This window comes from Octopus bimaculoides, chromosome 16 (genome assembly GCF_046866305.1).
Source record: "Octopus bimaculoides isolate indiv1 chromosome 16, ASM4686630v1, whole genome shotgun sequence".
Taxonomy (NCBI): domain Eukaryota; kingdom Metazoa; phylum Mollusca; class Cephalopoda; order Octopoda; family Octopodidae; genus Octopus; species Octopus bimaculoides.
The window spans coordinates 48,209,446-48,230,098 of NC_142943.1; the positions used below are offsets into that span (position 1 = coordinate 48,209,446).

Genomic DNA, 20,653 nt, shown 5'->3' on the forward strand with positions numbered 1-20,653 from the left:
CCCTTACTCCATCCCATTTTTTCCTCCCTCCCACTTTCCTTCCTCCATCTGTCTGTTTTTCTCTGACTCCCCCTCTCTCTCGTTCTCATTCTCTCCCTCTTCCTGCTTCTCTCTCTCTCTCTCTCTCTCTCTCTCTCTCTCTCTCTCTCTCTCTCTCTCTCTCAATTCATTCAACTATTTCTTCAACCATCTTTCTCTCACCGTGTACAATAAAGAAAATTACATCAAAAATTAAAAATCAAAGAAAGTTTTCATGAATCTGTCTGCTGCAGATTTCATAGGGGTCCCGCCAGATATAAATGATGTGCTGTAAAAGGGCAACATGGCTTTAACCCTTTAACATTCAGCTTACTTATTCATAATGTTTCAAATTAATCATGTACAATCTCATAGCTTCAAGATTTCAATGATGTGATTGCTTTTTAGAATGACATAGTAGGGTAGGTGTGAGAGGCTGGATCTGTTGAGTTTGAACATAAGACAGGCAGAATATTTTGGTCAGATATGGCTGGTTTAAATGCTAAAGTGTTAAGTAAACTATGGGAATTCTTCTTTCTATTTAAATATCTATGTTTCAGTTTACTTGACATGGGAACAGAATATTGCTGTTATGCATCTGATATCACTTGCTCTTATCCAGTAAATGGCAAATTCACTGAAAAACAGAAGATCATCTACGAAGCAGTATTGAAGGCTTCTATAGCTGTTTTTGCAGCAATGAAACCAGGTAAGTTGTACTGGCTTCATCAATAAGGTCATTTATCTTTTATCTTGTTTCAGTCATTGGACTGTGGCCATGCTGGAGCACTACCTTCAAGCAAATTAAACCCAGGACTTATTCTTAAGTTTGGTGTTTATTCTAGCAACCTCTTTTGCCAAACCACTACCTTACAGGGATGTAAGCAAAACAACATCAGTTGTCAAGTAACAGTGGGACATAAACAAATGCAGGTTGTCAAGTGTAAATGTCCAGTTTTTTCCGTAACTGGGGTGGGAAAGAATGCCTGGCACCCAGGTAAATCTGCAGTCACTTCCCAATAGTCGTTCCACTTTTCATCTCTCACAGGAAGTTTCTGTATGTATGTATATATATATATATATATATATATTTTTTTCTCCGTGTTTTTCTCCTTGTCTCCGTATTCTTTCTGTTGAAGAGCGTAGCTCGAAACGTCAAAGACTTTCCGTATTCCCGAGCGTCATACTAATACATCCTTTTGTTATTTACACCACCTGTCCTCGTCTGTTGTTGTTTTTTCGTATATTCTCCCATATATATATATATATATATATATATATATATCTCATCATCATCATTTAATATCCACCTCTTGCACATTCTGTATACCAAATTCAGTCATTTCTCTCCATTTGCATGAGTGATTAAATGTTTGACTTGTACTTTCTTCAATAGCTGTCTCCTGGGTGGACATGCATAAGCTTGCTGAAAGAATTCAATTGGAGGAGCTAAAAGAAGCTGGTTTGCTTCAAGGAGATGTTGAAGAAATGATGAAAGTTCGTCTGGGTGCTATATTTATGCCTCATGGTCTTGGACATTTCATGGGAATTGATACTCATGATGTTGGTGGCTATAATGCAGTATGTTACTCTTGATATTATTATTATTATTATTGTTATTGTTGTTGCTGTTGTTGTTAAGATGGTGAGCTGGCAGAATCATTAGCACACTGAACGAAATGCTTAAATAGGCCAGTTGTGCTGCACTAGCATAGGCCATGATTATGGTCTCACTCGGTCATGTACCAAAATTTGAAACAATTAAAGGCAGCAAAGTGGCAGAATTGCATGATTTCTTCCTGGTTCATTATATTCTGAGTTGAAATCCAATCAAGGTTAACTATGCTTTCATCCTTTTAAGGTTCATAAAATAAAAGTACCAGTCGAGTACTGGGGTTGATCTAATTGACCAACCTTCTATCCTTAGAATCATTGGCCTTGTGCCAAAATTTGAAGCAGTTATTAGTTTGTTTTTCAGTTTTTGTGTATTTGACGTGAAATGCCAATAAATTCATAGAATTATTGTTTTTCATCTTTTAATTTCAAAGACAAATCATAATTAATAGAATATTCTTTTTTTTCCTTTCTAATTAATAAATATGTTTGAGCAGCAAGTCAAAAATGGTAAATTTGTTATTAGAAATGGTAATATCCAATCTAAACATGCAGCTGTATGTGTAGGGTGATGGGTTATGGCCTGATGTGTGAAACTTTGTCAGTTTGTGTTCTTTCATTAGTGCTACGAAGCCGTAAGCTAGCAAGCAGGAAATAAATACCACGAGGAAATAATTTTCACTTGTATAATAGATGAGCATTTTGTCAGCTTGCAATGCTGGAACACAAAGCCATGCCTTTTGAAGCTTGACCAAATTTAGAGATGGACAAGATCTAAAAAGATGACTTTCTTTTTGGAATTTAATTAAAGGAAGAAAGCAGAGTTTATAACTGTTAGAGGTCCTCCAGATTGATTGAACCAGTTTATGTTCTGCTTGAACTTGTGCAAAATGTTTGTAAAGAAAACATAGGCAGAGGCATGTATGGAAAGCAAGTGCAGAGGTTCCAGTTCTGAGAGGAAGAGGTTGGGTAAAACATTTAAGACAGTAGAAATGATGAAAGCAGGAAAGAGATGGGTGTACCATGTCATCTTGGGCTCAGAAGGATTGGAACTGTTAGAGGCGTAGTAGTTTAGTGAAACTATAGTCATAGCAGAGGAACAATAAATCTGTGAAGCAAGTAGTTGCAACAAGTTTATGAGCGAACATTTTTTGTTTAAGTTGATGAAATTTCTTTTGTATGTCACCTAGAAAGTTTTATTGTTGTTTTCAATAGGTAGACTATGAGTGTTAGTATAAAATAAACAAAAATCAAGCTATTGCTTTGTAGAAGGCCAGGGAGGTGTTGAAATCACATGTCACAAAGATAAAATTTTGTGTAATGCTATTAAAACACTCCTAATCAAACCCAAAACTATGTGACTGGGGTAAGCAGTAGTTTATAATAATATCCAAAAAAGGTTTGTCAACCCACCTCATGGTCTCGGCTGACAAGATGGAAAAGATATTGTTCTGGAGGGTGGTGACAATAATATATTTCATCTGGATTTAATTTGAATGACCCAAAAGATTTTTTTGTCCTGTTTTGTTTTGTATGTTTGTTTCTTAATATGTTTCTTATTTGTTTACTACTGTTTTTTAACCAAGGGTGGAGAAAGATCAACTGAACCAGGGTTGCGTTCTCTTCGAACTAATCGTATTCTACAACCACGAATGGTTCTGACAATTGAGCCAGGAATATATTTTAACAATGTTGTGAGTATAATTTTAGTGATGGCACCATTAATTTCATAACATCCACATATGAGATTCCTTTAAATTATAGCATCTTATTCATTTATGCAGTTTTATTTCTTTACTTTTATTCTTTTATCTTTGACTCATTTCACTTGGGTTTTCATTCCTAAGGTATTTTTCGATGTTGTTGTTGTTATTAATATTATTATTATTAGCCTGGAATCGAACTTGGAATCTTGGGGTTAGTAGGCCACGCTCTTAACCACTACACCATATGCCTGTGGGCATATGGTGTAGTAGTTAAAAGCGCAGGCTACTAACCCCAAGATTCCGAGTTAAATTCCAGGCAGTGACCTGAATAATAATAATAATAATAATAATAATAATAATAATAACATAGAAAAATACTTTAGGAATGAGAACCCAGTTTCGAAATTTCCCCAAGACGCCTGATGAAGGCTGGAGGGTATATCAGTCGAAACGTGTTAACAACAAACAAGATGAGGACAAATATCCATCAAATGTAAATAATGTACATAATTCCTCATCTCTTAAATATAGAACTGTATTATTTAAAATCACCGTTTGTTTTTTGTTTGTTTATTTTTCTTTTACTTGTTTCAGTCAATTAGACTGGCCATGTTAAGGTAACACCTTGAAGGATTTTTAGTCAAATGAATCAACCCTAGTGCTTATCTCTTTTAAAGCCTGGTACATATTTGTTGGTCTTTTTTGCTGAACCACTAAGTTATGAGGATGTAAACATACCAACACCAGTTGTCAAGCAAGTGTTGGAGGAATAATCACAACCACACACATATATATGTGAAAGAAGCCCATCATATATATGTCTATCTGTCTATATATATATATACGGCAAATGAAAGACAGAAGATGAAATATACAAGAATTTATTATTAATCACAACAATTGTTTCAACACATCTAGCATTTATTCCTCATGGATGGGACACACAACAACTGGTTCAGGATCATCGGGCAGTGCAGATGTATCTTGTCAAGTGATAAATAAATGCAAATCGTCAAAATAACAGTTCCACTATGTAACTTCCCATTTTGTAGAAAGAAAAGCAGCCAGATGGAGGAAATATCTTCGCTTATAAAGAAGATAAAATAGAATCACAGATGGCAAAAAGAGAATTGAACACGCAATCCAACGAGATGAGCTTGTTTCAGTTTCCATCTCCCAAATCCATTAACAAAACTTTGATCAGTTCAAGACTCCAAGACTATAGTAGAAGACACTTGCCCAAGGTGCCATGCTGTGGGACTGAACCAGGAATTATGGTTTGGTTTGAAGGAAGATGTGCTTATAGTCTTTCTAGGACCTTCCAAGATTGGTGAAATTAATACAGTCCTTTTATGGTTTTCACTGTTGTTAATCAGTCTATATTTTGCTAACTTACTTGCATTGTGTATTCATTTGTTGTGTCTCTCATTTTTCTACTTTTTAGCTTCTTGATGCTGCTCTTGCTGACCCAAACCAAGCTAAGTTTCTGGTTGCATCTGTCATAGATGAATATCGTAACAGTGGTGGAGTATGTTATCTAAATATATTTTTTTAAAATTTCATCTCTAATGATTTTGACATCTTTTTGCTAAGCTAGCAAAAGTTAGATAAATTTGGAAACTGAGAAAAATTTGGAAAATACGTTTTGTCTGTTTGAGAAGTGAAATGGTTAAGTGAAATGGTTAAGTAGATAAAATGTTGGGCACATCCATTGTTGGTGTTTTGCATGTGTTTTGGATGAAGCCAAGCCACTTACTTTGATGCACCTAAGTTTATATATAGTTTTTTGAATAGTTACAACAGATTAGCATTCTGTTTGTGTGTGTGTATGTGTGTGTGTGTGTGTGTGTGAGAGAGAGAGAGAGAGTTGTTTCTTTCTTCTCTGTTCAATGAAAATGAGATCAAAATTAATCCATGACCCTTTGAACTACTGGTACTTAAGAAAAGGTTATTTTGTGAAATGTTGGAATCTGCTTTTAAAACAACTAACCATTCCAGAGAAGATTGTTATCCATTACTTTATGTACAATCATTCAGAAAAACAACTTTGGTTCTTGGCTCCACACAAGGCCAAATATTTATCCACCTGTGAATGATGAACATGCAGGATATCAATTAAAGAGAAACTTAACACTTCACAAGTGCCTTTAGTCGTGAAATTGTTAAGGCACCACTAAGACTTTATCTTTATCTTTTAGTCTTTCTAGAATAAGTCAACCTAGCAGAGCCATAGTTATGGTAGAATTTCAAAAGCTTAATGCTGCAACCTAGAGGAAAACTCTTTAATTACATAACACTTCTGCTATTCACAGCAGTGAGCTATTCCTGCTATGTGGTAACTATTTATAAGTATTTTTGCATTGACCCATTTGAAAGGCATCTTGGCCAGTAACTTAACACTGTTCCCATCAACCATCTCAGAAGTCTACAAAGGTGCTTCTTGAGGTTACTTGAATTGCTAGAAATAACTAAAATTTCTCTCAAATTTCACTGTAATGTCTTAAAAGAAAGGAAAGACACCTTAAACAATCTTGTCCTAGATATATTATGTCTGAATAAAAGACAGGATGATTACAGCAGGATCACCTTCGATAATAAATCTGCTGGTTTGTAGATAATCTGGAGCTAAACATGAAGCATGAAGATACCTTAACAATTTAGAGGCTTGATGCATCTCTCTCTCTCTCTCAGTATGAAATACCAAATATATGTCAGCATGGAAAGCGGATGTTAAACAATGATGATAAATTACACTTCCTTGTTTTTCTTACCCCCAACAGGTGAGAATTGAAGATGATGTGATTGTGACCGATGATGGTGTTGAAATGATGACCAACGTTCCAAGAACTGTGGAGGAAATTGAAAATTTCTTCAGAAGTAGACCAGAACCAACACTTCCTCTGCCTTCAGAAATCCCATGTATTCATGAGAAGCAATGTGTGGCACAGAAATAGAAAATGCATCATTCTTTTGATTTTCATTGTGCAATGAAAGAATTTCTTTATATCTTGATTATAGTTTACATTGTATATTTTTGATACATACACACACAGAGGCACATACACATACATACACACACACACATATATACATATATATATATCTATACACACATGCATGTCTATGTGTTTATGTGTATACATATATATGTATATATACATATGCATGTATATATGTGTTTATATATATATATATATATATATATATATATATGAATATGTATATATTATATGTTTGTGTGTGTGTATGTAAATATATGTGTGTGTGTGTGTGTGCAAAACAATCTTTTTTTATTACCTTTATTTTTTTAATTTCCCATGAGTTTTATTTTGTTAATCTGCATTGGCCCACATCCTACACGCATGCACATCTACCAACACTTTAAGTGATGGGCCTCACAGGTGCACTGTGTAAAACCTACCCCTATTTTTTTTAACCCACTCTTGAATTTAGCACTACAGCTGCAACTGCTTCTTTTCACAACTTGTCAATCAACTCTTTACCACACCCACTTGGTAGGCCCACCTCTTGTCTCTTCTGTTTTCCCTTTCTTGAACCTGATACTTAAACACTTTTCTCTCAAAACACAGCACCAACCATATTAACCCCCTCCAAGCTATTTTCATCCCATCCCTCTCTGACTAAAGCTGCTGCCTATGGTGAACCTCAGGAATCATGCAAATCAAATACTAAAACAAAAAGCCTTTTTGAGGTTCTTTATTGAATATTTATAATTTATTGAAAATAAAAAAAAAAAGAAAGAAAAGAAAAATAATGCCTGGAGTAGATGAGAGGTAATTTAGTTGTTAAATAACGAAACCAGTTGATAGCCATAATGGTGTGCATTAATATAAGAGGAAATTAGTGATTAATAGTCGTCTGTTGACAATTAATGAATTTAAATAGTTAAAAAGAAATGTCAAAAGTTGGTTTGCCATGAGGAATTGGAAATATTTGATGATTGACACTATACACATACACAGCTAAATATTGTGAAAAAGTTCTGTAACAACATGAATTTTCATATTTACTTGAAAGAAAAAGGAAAAATATTAATTCTTTGATTATAATATTTGGTATTTTAAACACAGTATTTTTTTTCTTTTTGTCATTCCTATTAAATGAGAAATGGCTTTTGGTTTGTTCCATACACAAACTTCAAAGACTCGTCTATGATTCTTTAGAGAAAAATTAAACCATATTGTTTAATATTGTTGCAGAAGAATAAATAAAATTGCCATTTATCAATTTAATTCCTTTATCATATCTTCAAATATATTTTTGAATTACTGTATGATAATTGTGATAAAATAAAGTGCAAATATGTTTTCAATATTTTGTTAATGTTCTTAATGTGTGTTTGCGCACGCGCGTGTGTGTGTATGCATGCATGTGACCAGTGACGTATCACACATCCACTAGTCTGGTCGATATAGTGATGTATGTGTATAAACACAGTGTATAGTGGAATCAAGTGTATTTTGTGTCATTTTTATAATGTTTTATATTCTAAGATCAAATCACATCTCATTGATTTGTTCTTCATTCCGTCAGAGGTTTAATGAATGATTTGCAGGGTCAGACATAGAATAAGTACCCCAATAGCAATAATTCAATTGAATAGAAGGGTATAAGGCATAGAACTACCAATAAAGATAACTAAATCAACTGAAAATGTGTGGCTTTGTGCCACGTGCCATGATTAGAAATTTATATGCTAGTAAATTTGGGTCACAGCTATTTTTGTAAATGTGCTTAATTAAATAATTGGAATGGTTTTTAAATGTTATATTAAGTGACTTTCTACTTTCTACTAACTTATCAAGTTATTACTAGTAGCTTTGGGTCATTAACTCTTTCGTTACCATATTTCTAGCATGGAAGACAGACGTTAAACGATGATGATGATGATTTCTGTTGAAATACTCTGCCTTTCTTTCAATTAATTTTGACAATATTAAGTTGGATTTGGAACATAAAATTAACATGAAATTTCGATGAAAGGTTTTAATTTAAAATGGAAAGATTGTATCATAGAACTAAGGGTGGTTTTAGATGGGTTGGTATTTAAAGGGCTAACAACATAAATGTTGTTGGACTTGCAAACCACATGAAAGCCATACTAGTGCTGGAGCCATAAAAAAGTACCCTTAGGAAGGACATCCAGCTGTAGAAACCATACAAAAGCAGATGCTAGAGCATAATACACCCCCTTGGGCCAACTAGATCCTGGCATGGAGCATGGACATTAAATAGTGATGTTTAGCACCAAATCAACTTTAATTGGGCATACCTAAAAATGTTCAGCTGTGATTGTCATTTCTTGTTCGGTGGTTTGTTAGACAACATTCTCCAATCTGTCCTTTGCATACTTAGCTGGTAGAATATTATTTGAGGGAATTTTGCAACAATTAATACCCAGTTGTGCTGCTTCATAGAAATTTTTTCATTGACTCATGAAATACATTTGTTAATAATAATAATAATAATAATAATAATAATCCTTTCTGAAATTTTCAGGAAGGAGACTAGTTGATTATATTGATTTCAGTGTTTCACTGGTACATAATTTATCGACCCCAAAAGGATGAAAGGCAAAGTTGACCTTGACAGAATTTGAACTCAGAATGTAATGATGAGTGAATAAAGCCAAGCATTTCATCCAGCGTGCTAATGATTCTGCCAGCTTGCTGCCTTAATAATAATAATAATAATCCTTTCTACTATAGGCACCAGTCCTCAGTCAAACCGTCCAACCCATGCCAGCATGGAAAGCGGACATTAAACGATGATGATGATAAGAAAAAATGAAAGTTTCATGAAATGCAATACTTTGATGTGGAAGAAAATATTTTGATTTTCTTAAACGAATGGAGCAACAAAATGTTCCCCGAAATGAATGAAACAATGGAGATTAACAATATCCCATATGCTGTTGTATAATATAGTTGATATAAATAATTGATTCCAAGAAGGGACAGAATGCTTATTTCATCATCATCATCATCATTCATCATCATCGTTTAACGTCCGCTTTCCATGCTAGCATGGGTTGGACGATTTGACTGAGGACTGGTGAAACCAGATGGCTACACCAGGTTCCAATCTGATTTGGCAGAGTTTCTACGGCTGGATGCCCTTCCTAACGCCAACCACTCAGAGAGTGTGGTGGGTGCTTTTAGTCCATAGAAAACCAATCAGGTACCTCATTTACTTTCATTCAGCCCATTTAACCTTTTTGATGGCAACACCCTTGAGACAGCACTTGACTCAATGATACAAACTTCATGTGATCTAAATTAGAATCTTCCACCAAAATTTCATGTTAGTTTATGTTCTAAATATCGGATTAATAAAAGCGAATAGCAAACTTTGAAATTATACATATGAGAAAAAGGTGCTTACTGTTGCTTTATTATATGGGAGAAAATAAATATAAAACTGGCCAGTAACAATACAGAGGTCACAGAAATAATAGTAAAAAAGACACAATAAACAGTTTTTTTTTTTTTCCCATACAAACCAAATAAGTTCTTAGAAATCACGAGCAACTTTATAGAAATTAATTGAAATGCTTTAAGTTTGTGTATTTAACATGAGATGTGGCACCTCATTAAATACACAATGAGAATGTGCAAGCATAAAGCCTTGACTTTCATTCTGAAAAATATACTGCACAGCAGAATGAGCTGTTGTGAAATTATTTTCACCTACAAAACTGAAGTGACTGATTTGAAACAGGAAACAAATGTTAATGTATTTTGAATTAAAAGTAACTCTAATAATGCAAACATTACGTGTGTTTTGTTTATACACCAATTTACTGCAAGATAAAATCTCTACATAACACCAAGTGTTAAAGAATGCTGAATGTCTTAGATTAGGCAAGACAACTTGCACTGAAGGTGAACAAGAATGACTCACTTGATCTCTTTAGGGTTGTATACTCAATGCACCTTGAAACAAAATGAGTTGCTGGCTAGAGACATATATACAAATAAGTCTGTTGATGTGTTAATATAATTTCCAAGAAATATGTCTGATTCCTAAAAAGCACAAAAACACCAATGTTCCTTGGAAAATAAACTTTATTTAAAAAAAAAAGGATTTTCCACAAAGTCCTCATTATATTATACAATTGCCCCCTTTCTTTCTAAATTCTCAAAATTTTGTTTACAGATAAAAAACAATATATTTTATTGACCCAATAAATAAAAAAAAAATGACACAAGAATATTCATTTCAATTCCCAGTCTGAAGAAGACGAAAAAAAAAAAAGTTCATATGGATGGAAGGTCTTCTGTTGGTAGAATATGAACCATGCTACATATCAGCCCTGCCCTGATAAACACATTTTTTATACAATTGTTTCAAAAGACAATAAACAGCAGAAATTCAAATTGGAAGACAAATATATTTATTCTACACAAACAATTGCATTTTTCTTTTGTGTTTTTTTTCTTCAAGTTTTCTATTATGAGAAATGATTTTTAGTGATTTTTTTCCAAATTTCAACAATCAGGGATGACACCACGAGACAATTTACTTTAGTAGTGTCTGATTTCCTATTAAACCTCAGATTATCATCATCACACACAAAAATTAATGTGCTGGTCTTTTTCAGCTCATTTCAAAGGTAATGACCATTGACTTGGCGTTTGCGTTGTGATTGTTCTTTCAGGTTTGGTCTCAGTTCTCCATGGCACCCTGGGTAAATGTATCTTAATACAAGTCTCAGGCTGACCAAATGCTTGAAGTATAAAATTTGGTGGAGTGACTGTTCCTGTTCTTGAATGGCCTACTTCAGCACTGCTATCATCACCAGGGATGACTTCAGTGGGGTCCCTTCTGTTGCAAACATCTGGAGCAGTTTCTAGTTTGAAGATAACTTCCTCCTTCCCTCCTAGCAATCTCTGAGACATCATTCTTCCTCCTTTGATCAAACCATTAAAAAAAAAAAAAAAAAAAAAAATCTTCTACACACGCTCACTTATATAAATTATTCAAAACGACCAAATATTCAACAACAGCATCAAATATTATGATTGCCGGCATGAAATAATGTAAGGGGTCCAGACTGAAGACCGAAGCTAGCAATTTTGCACCCCCCCACTCCTATGAATATAATATTTGAAGCAACATTATCAGATTAAAACTCATTCCTGTCCTATTTTATTAATCCATTCACATCTTTTCATTTAAATATTCACAAAAAAAAAAGAAAAAAAAGAATTGTGACCTCAATAAACTTGACACGCCTCAACAAAACATAGATTGGTATATAAAACTGCTTTCTGCTGCCAAAGGTAATGATATTTTGAGAGGATATATTTGCTTAATTAATAAGGGTTAATTAGAAATATGGATTTTATTGTCACACGATAAATTGACCAAACAGTCATAACCAATGTATGAAAATGTATGTTTACCATGTTAGCCTCCAACAGAAGGCCGGAAGCCAACAGAAGAGAGCCCAAAGACAACCAATGATTTGTTTAACGCTTCGAATTAGTAAATATACAGTAAGTTTAATAACCCAGTTGTTTTATAAATAATGTAAACAGAATGGAGCTAGAAATACACTCATGTATTTCTAGATACACCAAATAGTACAGTGGAGTAAGAGTGTGTAGGGGGAACTCCAAAAAAAAATTATTATTGTGGATTAGCAGGATCATTAGAGGCTTGAAATAAAAAAAAAAAAATGCTTAGCAATATTTGTTCCAGCTCTTTATGTTCTGAGTTCAAACCCTGCTGAGGTTGAACTTTATTTTATTCCTCCCAGGATGAAAATCAAAGTATCAGATAAACAGTGGGTTGACTGCATCGACCAACTCCTCATATCAAATTTGCTGACCTTGTGCCTAAATTAGAAATATTACTATTATTATATATATGGTGGGCTTCTTTCAGTTTCTGCCTACCAAATCCACTCACAAAGCATGGCAAGTAGAAGACACTCGTCCAAGGTTCCACACGGTGGGACTGAACAAGTAGAAGACACTTGCCTGGTGGGACTGGGCGAGTAGAAGACACTCACCCAAGGTTCCACATGCCGGGACTGAACCCGGAACCATGTGGTTGGGAAGCAAGCTTCTTACCACACAGCCACACGTAAGAAAAAAAAATGATAAAGATGAAAAAGCATAACTGAAAATGATGTGAGTTAAGGTATGCCTGTATTAATTTTCTTTTTTCATCTCATCATCATCATCATCTGATACTAAAACTTGATTAATGCTCATAAAATATAGCGCCTTCATTATGCATCTGAAGTACTGAGACAGTTTTCAGAAATATACAAAAGTAAGACAACAACAACAATAAAACAGAAATATCAAAATAAATATCCCAACCCTCAGCTGTTTCCAATTGAAATAATATTTTTCCGAGGCCAGATATGTCCTTGTGGAATATTGAAAATGAATGACACTGCTTGTGTGATGGTGACACTCATTTACAGCTATCACACAATGTCAAGCACACACACACACATAATATGATGGGTTTCTTTCAGTTTCTATCTACCAAATACACTGACAGTGCTTTGGTCGGCTTGGGGCTATAGCAGAAGACACATGCACAAAGTACCACACATGTAGTTTGAAAGCAAATGTTTTACTACACAGCCACACCTGTGCCTATAACTGCAGAAACAAAGGTTCCTAGTTCGAATCTAGATGATATTGTGTACATGTAAATGTATCAAGATGAGGTTAATAGTCTGAAATGATATAACTTTAGAAATAATAATTTTCTGGGAAATCTATAAGGAACTTTTTATATTTCCTTTCCACACCAACAAAGCATAAGACCCACGGCATAATGACTATTTGCCAGTAAAGTAGCAAAGAAATAAAAATACATAAATATATATATATATATATACACAACCCCCTAGCTGAAGCAAAAAAAAAAAAAAAAGACTTGCTAAAAAAGTGCTAGTGAATTTTTCAGACTCCCTTCAAAAATAAATTGTCAAACTCCCTTGTAAAACAAAATTTCAAAGCTAAAACCCTAATGCGTTATATTTTTTTAGTAATGTAAATTTCCTTTTTCTCCTTGGAAATTTCATTAGTTCTGTCGTTATAATTCTTCATGTGTTTTCTTTGGCTAAAAAAAGAAAGAAAATATTGAATATTATTATAAGGGATCAGCATGAAATTAACCCTTTAGTATTTAAACTGGTCATATCCAGCCCAAATATTCTACCTCTTTTGTAGTTAAACTGACCAGATCTGGCCTCTCACACCTACTCTACAATGTCGTTCTAAACATTAACAGCTACCTCATCAAAGCTACAAGATATTACATGATTAATTAAAGACAAGTGAATTGGGGTTAGTAGCCCAGGCAGTGACCTGAATAATAATAATAATAATAATAATAATAATGATAATAATAATAATAATAATAATAATAACAATAATAATAACAACAACAACATCGAAAAATGCCTAAGGAATGAGAACCAGGGTTCAAAATTTTCCAAGACACCTGATTAAGGCTGGAGGGTATATCAGCCGAAACGTTGTGCTAACAACAAACAAGATGAGGACAAATATCCATCAAATGTAAATAATGTAAATAATAGAAATTATGTTTTCTCAAGTGCAACATACCATGTCAAAACTCACACACTGGATGAGAAGCTTCAACACTTGGCTAGTAATCCTTTAGCATTCAGATTACTCTGCCAAATTTAATGCATATTTATTCACATTGTTTTGAATTAATCATACATTATGTCATAGCTTTGAGATTTCAATGATGTGGCTGTTTATTTTACCGGTGACATAGTAGGGTAGGTGTGAGAGTCCAGATCTGGCCAGTTTTAACAAAACAGGTAGAATACAGGAGCTGGATATAGCCAATTTAAATTCCATGGGTTACAAATGGGATCATCTCAATGGATGGAATAGAAGCATTCAAAGTCAAAGTACACAAATATCGTTTTTATCCTTTTACCATTGTCGTTGCAGTGAATCAGTGATTGACTAGTTGGACATCTCTATCATTTCAGGGGTCTAATAATGTGAATTACACATCAAATATCTCAATTAGATTCCATAGTCCTTTCATAATAAAGTAAACAGATAGTTAATGGCTGTCAGGTGACAGTGCAGGACTACTGATGTCATTAACTTAAATGATACTCTGTTGGTTATGTATCTGAGTTCAAATTCTGCCAAGGTTGCTACAACACTCTCCTTGCCATGATATCACATGATAGTTGCAAACGAGTGCTACTGTCATACAAGTGGTGTCGATCATTTCTAACCTTCTATGAAATCATGTCTGGCCATGGAGAGATACTACCTTACTTAGAATCAGGTAAGGGTTGGTGACAGGAAGGGCATCCAGCCATTAAAAAAATCCACCTCAATAAACTCTGCCCAACCCATGCAAGCATGGACATAAAGAAGGTGATGATGATGTTAACTGATCTTTCTACTGTTTTCCAATTTACATCTGCTTCTACTTAACTAACTAATGTCATGGTAGTAGAGAAGCTGAATATTATTATTATTAATAGTCACACAAATGAAGTAAAGACAATAATACCTTTTTTCTATGGCACTGGCAGTATGAATCGTCGTCTGAAGGTTGGTCAACTTTAGTGAAAGTACTGTCTGGTATTGGTTTGGCTTTGAGAAGTTTTGAGTATTTCTGGAGAAAATAAGAATAAAAAAACAAATTAACTTAAACAAAGAAAAAATATTTCAAGTTTTTTTTTTTAATTAATAAAATTAATTAATAGAGTTGTTACTGAACAGTTTCTGATATAGTTGATCTATTATCCTTTACTTGTTTTAGTCATTAAACTACGGCCATGCTGGGGCACTGCCTTGAAAAGTTTAGCCATACAAATTCACCCCAGTGTTTACTTTTGTAAAATCTGGTATTTACTCTGCTGGTCTCATCTGCCAAATCACTAAATTCAAGGATATAAATGATCCAACACCAGTTGTCAAGCAGTGGTGGCACACATACACACACACACACACTTGTTTCATGACAGTTTCCACATAGTTTCCATCTAGCAAATTCACTCACAATGCTATCCCTTTGCCTGGTTTAGTCAAATTTCGATCAATGTCCAATGTTTTAAATCCAGGTTTGTCCCTGTTAAGAGGGGTGGCTGGATCTATCTCACTCTTACAGCAACTGCTCTCACACTATCTTGGGTGTCCTCCCTCCTCAAGTCAATCTTCCCAATCTCCTCTACCTGTCCCCGCCATGTTTTCTTTGGTCAACCTCACTTTCGTGGTTCATATTTATAAATGTAAACATAATGATTTAAATTTATTGAAACGTGAACATTAAAATGAATTTGTTGCTGTAAAGAGTTTCTGGTATGGTTTAGCTAAACTTATACAGTTATAAAGTATGAATAACGTACAGATTTATTGTTATCAGTTAGTTATAACAATTAGATAAGCTAATAGAAGTCCCATCTATTAGATAAGTCACCAACTAGTAAAACTTTTGTTCAAATGTTGAATTGTTTTCTTTTAACATGCATGTGTGTGTGTGTGTGCTATATGCAGGTTAGCCTTACATTAATACACTTATGATCAAAACTTTTCTAGCTGTAATCCTCCTCTAATTTCTTTCTCTTAACTACTTGTCTTTCTCTTGAAAGACAAGTAAGGTGTGATTTGAATGGAATTAGACTTCAATCTCTCATAGGCCAAGTGATTACAGATGTTTCCCTATTGAAATTTTAAGTGATGGGAAATGGAATAACTTGTAAATTTTCGTTGTCTTTACATTTACTTTAGCAATGTAAGTAACACATCTTAAATTGGCTTTCCAGGAGTCAACAAAATTAACAAAGAACTGATATATATTTGACAAAATTAATCATAGCAACCAACAATAGCTCTTTGGACATAGGCAAGTTCAATATTCTGTCATGGTAATACAGAATTAATCACAAGACAGGGTCGACAAATTATGACTGCATCAGTATAAACTGGTCATCTTTTACTTGTTTCAGTCACTGGACTGTGACCATGCTAGGGCACCACCTTGATTCTGCTTTGGAAAGGCAAGTTCAAACAGATCCACAATGAGTACTTCTTCATAGTCCTGGTTCATTCTCATAAGACTGACAAATCATTCAGTACTACTAGGAACCATACCTAGTATCTGTTTGAAAGCCAATGAGGGAGTCTTTGTATGGGTGCTTGACAGATAGTTGGCTGCTAGAAACAGCAGCTAAATACCCCTCAACCATACCCTTTGTACTGTCTCATAAAAGGACACAGTAGATAATGTTGTCTGTTATACATTATTTCACAAGAAACAAAAGCATGATCATAAACGCTTTTAATCATAGACCTGTTTGTCTACTCTGTCATAGCTAATCTTTATTTTCTATTATGATACCATTCACATCTAAAATGCTTTGTAGGTAGACATAGCCAATTCGTCACTTGATTCGTATTTTATTTCATCAGCAGGATGAAAGGGTAAAAGCTTGCCATGGCAGGATTTGAACTCATGATGTAAAAGGGATAGGATTAAAATACTAACAAGGTATTTTGTCCAATGCTTTAATGCTTCTCCAAAATCCTTCAGCTGGTATGAAACTATGATCTATTTATATCTTACGCCTCAGTGAACTGATCTCATTAGTTAAATGTCTTTCCCAAACATAGCAAGCATTTTTTTCTCAGTGTGAAGTGTCATTAACTCAGCCATGACTTGAGATGTTTTCTGTGACAGCTTAACCCATTTGTTGCCATATTTCTGTAGAAATACACAGCATTGGTTTCAATTAATTCTTAAAATAATGCAGAATTTATCAAATATTCCTTACTGGGAGAGACTTGCAATTTTTATAGGTATGGGCATGGCTGTGTGTTTAAGAAGCTCATATTACAACCATATGGTTTCAAGTTCAATCCTGAAACTGTATGACACTTTGAGTAAGTATCTTCCGCTATGGCTCTGGGCCAACCAATGCCTTGCGGATGAGTTTAAGATGGAAACTATTCAAGCTCATCATATATCATCATCATCATCATTTAACGTCCGTTGTTCATGCTGGCATGGGTTAGACAGTTTGACTGGGCTGGCACGCTGCTGGAAGGCTGCACCAGACTCCAGTCAGATTTGGCATGGTTTTCTATAGCTGGATGCCCTTCCTAATGCCAACCATTCCGAGATTGTATTAGGAGCTTTTACATGCCATTCCTTAGAGAATTACATGCCATTCCTTAGAGGGTCATTGAGGTAGATTCCTCAGACACCTCCTCTTTAGGGTTCTCTCAGAAGCAGTCATCATTAGACTTTCTGGTTGGATTCCCAAGCATGACCAACTGTAACAATGGATATTATCCAACCATTTTGTTCTTGGTCTTTCCTTAGATATCCTACAGCATGGCCTGGTTTTGAATCCATCTTGGGATTTCTTCCTATGACATTTTAATCATATATCCGTAGTATTGGAGCTGTGACCTCTCAATGCAGAGACATCGTTTGACCTGGAGAGACTCCCTGATCTCCATACTCATGTACCCTGTCAAGTAACAACACTCCAGAGATTCTCTGGAGGAACCCCATTTCTGCCACTTGTATTCATGATCTTTCAGTCATTATACTTAAGAAGAATACGTATGAAAACCAAATTGAGGATAAGGAGTTTGGCTATTTTGCCAACTTCTCTTCTGAGCATCGAATTATGGAGCTGGTGCTTTACTGTGTCAGCACCTGTAATTCTAGCATCCAATTAAGCTTCCTGCCTTCCATTACTTGTAAATACGGTCCAAAAGATATTTAAACTTCTCCACTAGCTTCAGGGATGTTCCACTAACATGCAGAATGCAATATGAAGAATTTTTTCAGAGGATCAATGTCTCAGTCTTTGCAACACTAATTCTTATCCCTGCCTTGCAGTGAACTCATTCAGTGTGTTCACTGGAGATGATGTTGATGGGGAAGATGGTTTCAACACTGATGACCAATGTATCTGAAGAAGAAGAAGAAAGAAGGAAGGGAGGAGGAGAAGGAAAGGAAGAGTAGGAAGGTAAGAGAAGAAAAATAATAAAGAAGGTGGTGGTGGTAGTGGTGATGACGATGATGGTGATACTGCTATTAAAGATGATGATGATGATGATGATGGTGATGATGTCGATGATAATGCTACTAATCAAGTTAATACAACAGTAATAAAAGAAGCTGTTTTGTGGTTAATTTCAACTGGCTCGAAACAGAAGCCAAATCTTTTGAATCACACACTAGTGTTGTAAAAGAAAGAAAGAAAAAAGAGAAGGGCATTAGATAATGAAACGACAGATTTCCTTGTGGAATAATCATGACCTGGAATGTCTGTGTGTGTGTTTGTGTTTTTACCATAAGTTTACTCAATCAGGGTTGGTCTGGAATTAAACAAGAACAATAAAGCTGCTTCTGTTGTCAGTGATTGCTGTTACTCCAAGCCAACACTTATCGAACAGGTTTACAATGTTTGAGGTAGACTTCTACCTCAAACAACTCTATTTTTTTTCTGCTATTTTTAGAAGCCCTCCCGTTACCTTTGTTGTTGTTGTGGACCTACAGGTGTACTGAAGCATTATTAGTTATGAATAAATATGATGAATCCATTGAGATGAATTGTTTGTGAAGCATAAATGGTTCAACGCATTTTTACAGTGTACCAAATATGAGGTAAATCTACAACAGCATGCTTGATTTCAGCTATGTTGATAAGGTTGTGGTGAGGCTAAGCAAGGCACTTTGCAACCACATGGTCTCAGGTTCAGTCCCAATGTGTGGCGCTTTGGGTAAAGATCTTTCTACCATAACCTTGTGCTGAATAATACAATGTAAGTGGATTTTTGTGAATATATCGTCATCATCATCAGGTATTGTATGCCTGCAGTACCTTGACGACACCACAACAAAAGTCTTCCCAATTAAGCGCGAGTTCTCCAGCTGCCTTGCCACTCTTGTCCAACCAGATTTTGATATTGTCCATCCATTGCATTCTTTGTCAGTCTTTTGATCTACTGCTCTTTCCTCTTCCTTCCAAACTTCTGCCGCTTCAAATATGGCCATAATAGATGAGCTTTGTTTTCTTCACAATGCTCAGGAGTTGTCATCTTTTACCTACTTGTTCTCATTCCCATTCATTCGTCTGACGGTTCTTGCAGCATTCTATAAAACCCACATTTCAAATGCATTGATTATATTCTCTTCAGCTTTATGAATACACATATCGTATAAATAAATTTAAATGAATGAAAAAAATAAGAGAGTCCTTAATACAGATTTAGAGTAAAATATATTACTCTCAAATTTTGGCACAAGGCCAGCAATTTTAGAGAGGTGAGTAAGTCTCTTACACTGACCTAGTACTTATTTCAATGATCCTGAAACAGCCTTTAAAAAAACAAAAGCACACAGTGTATAACGTAGTCTAGTATGTCCCCACCAAAAGATGGTACAGTCATGGCAGGATTGTCTTATATCATTGGTCTGCATGATAACAGCTGGTTTCCAGCTCTACACACACATACACACTTCACCCATGTGTATTAGCAAAGTATATAAACATCAGTAAGAAAGGAAAAAGGCCAGTGACACTCTCTTGTCAGTGTTGCTACCAGAAACGCAGTAAGCATTATACCCGTTGGAAATTTATAACCAATTTCATTATTCACAAAATGTGAAATAAAAATAAAAGCAATGCAAAAAACCCCCAAAAAGACAGCAATAAGAAGAAAGACAATGCCAATACAAAGACTTACATTGATGAGGATGGCATGGTAACAGATTATATCTTTTGGCAAAAGACGATTCAGTACATAATTCTGAGCATTTTCCACGATGTTTTTAACCTGAATTACACAAAAAGAAAAACAAATGAACAATATAATAGTTGGTATGCTATAAATTCAAAGAGTATTATCATTATTATTATTATTATTATTATTATACTAACCTAGATTGTATAAAAAAGAAATGAACAATATAATTGGTATGCTATAAATTCAAAGGGTATTATTATTATTATTATTATTATATTAACCTAAATAACACAAAAAAGAAATAAACAAGTGAATAATACGAAAGTTGGTATGTTATAAATTCAAAGAGTATTATTACTGGCAGAATAATTAGCACACCGGGTGAAATGCTTAGTGGTATTTTGCCTGTTGCTACGTTCTGAGTTCAAATTCCGCCAACGTCAACTTTGCCTTTCATTCTTTCAGGGCCAATAAACTAAGTACAAGTTGAGTACTGGGGTCGATGTGATCGACTGTCCCCTTCCCCACAAAATCCAGGCCATGTGCCTATAGTAG

The 20,653-nt window shown here is 34.7% G+C and overlaps 2 protein-coding genes across 4 annotated transcripts in view; one reads left to right on the forward strand and one right to left on the reverse strand.

The window, feature by feature from the left end:
• The window catches only part of LOC106869584 (xaa-Pro dipeptidase), a 32,209-nt gene extending 25,787 nt beyond the window's left edge, over window positions 1–6,422 (forward strand). For all 3 annotated transcript variants that reach the window (XM_014915387.3, XM_014915386.3, XM_014915385.3), the window contains exons 12-16: window positions 579–727; window positions 1,415–1,599; window positions 3,219–3,326; window positions 4,783–4,866; window positions 6,119–6,422. In XM_014915387.3, the coding sequence (XP_014770873.1) occupies window positions 579–727; window positions 1,415–1,599; window positions 3,219–3,326; window positions 4,783–4,866; window positions 6,119–6,292 (700 nt within the window). In that variant the 3' untranslated portion in view covers window positions 6,293–6,422. The remainder of the gene's footprint in view (window positions 1–578; window positions 728–1,414; window positions 1,600–3,218; window positions 3,327–4,782; window positions 4,867–6,118) is intronic.
• A 3,986-nt stretch (window positions 6,423–10,408) lies between these two features.
• The window catches only part of LOC106869577 (protein O-glucosyltransferase 2), a 43,059-nt gene continuing 32,814 nt past the window's right edge, over window positions 10,409–20,653 (reverse strand). The window contains exons 7-9 of the mRNA XM_014915374.3: window positions 20,099–20,188; window positions 14,904–15,008; window positions 10,409–13,451 (exon numbers count right to left, since the gene is read on the reverse strand). Coding sequence (XP_014770860.1) covers window positions 13,425–13,451; window positions 14,904–15,008; window positions 20,099–20,188 — 222 coding nt within the window. The 3' untranslated portion in view covers window positions 10,409–13,424. The remainder of the gene's footprint in view (window positions 13,452–14,903; window positions 15,009–20,098; window positions 20,189–20,653) is intronic.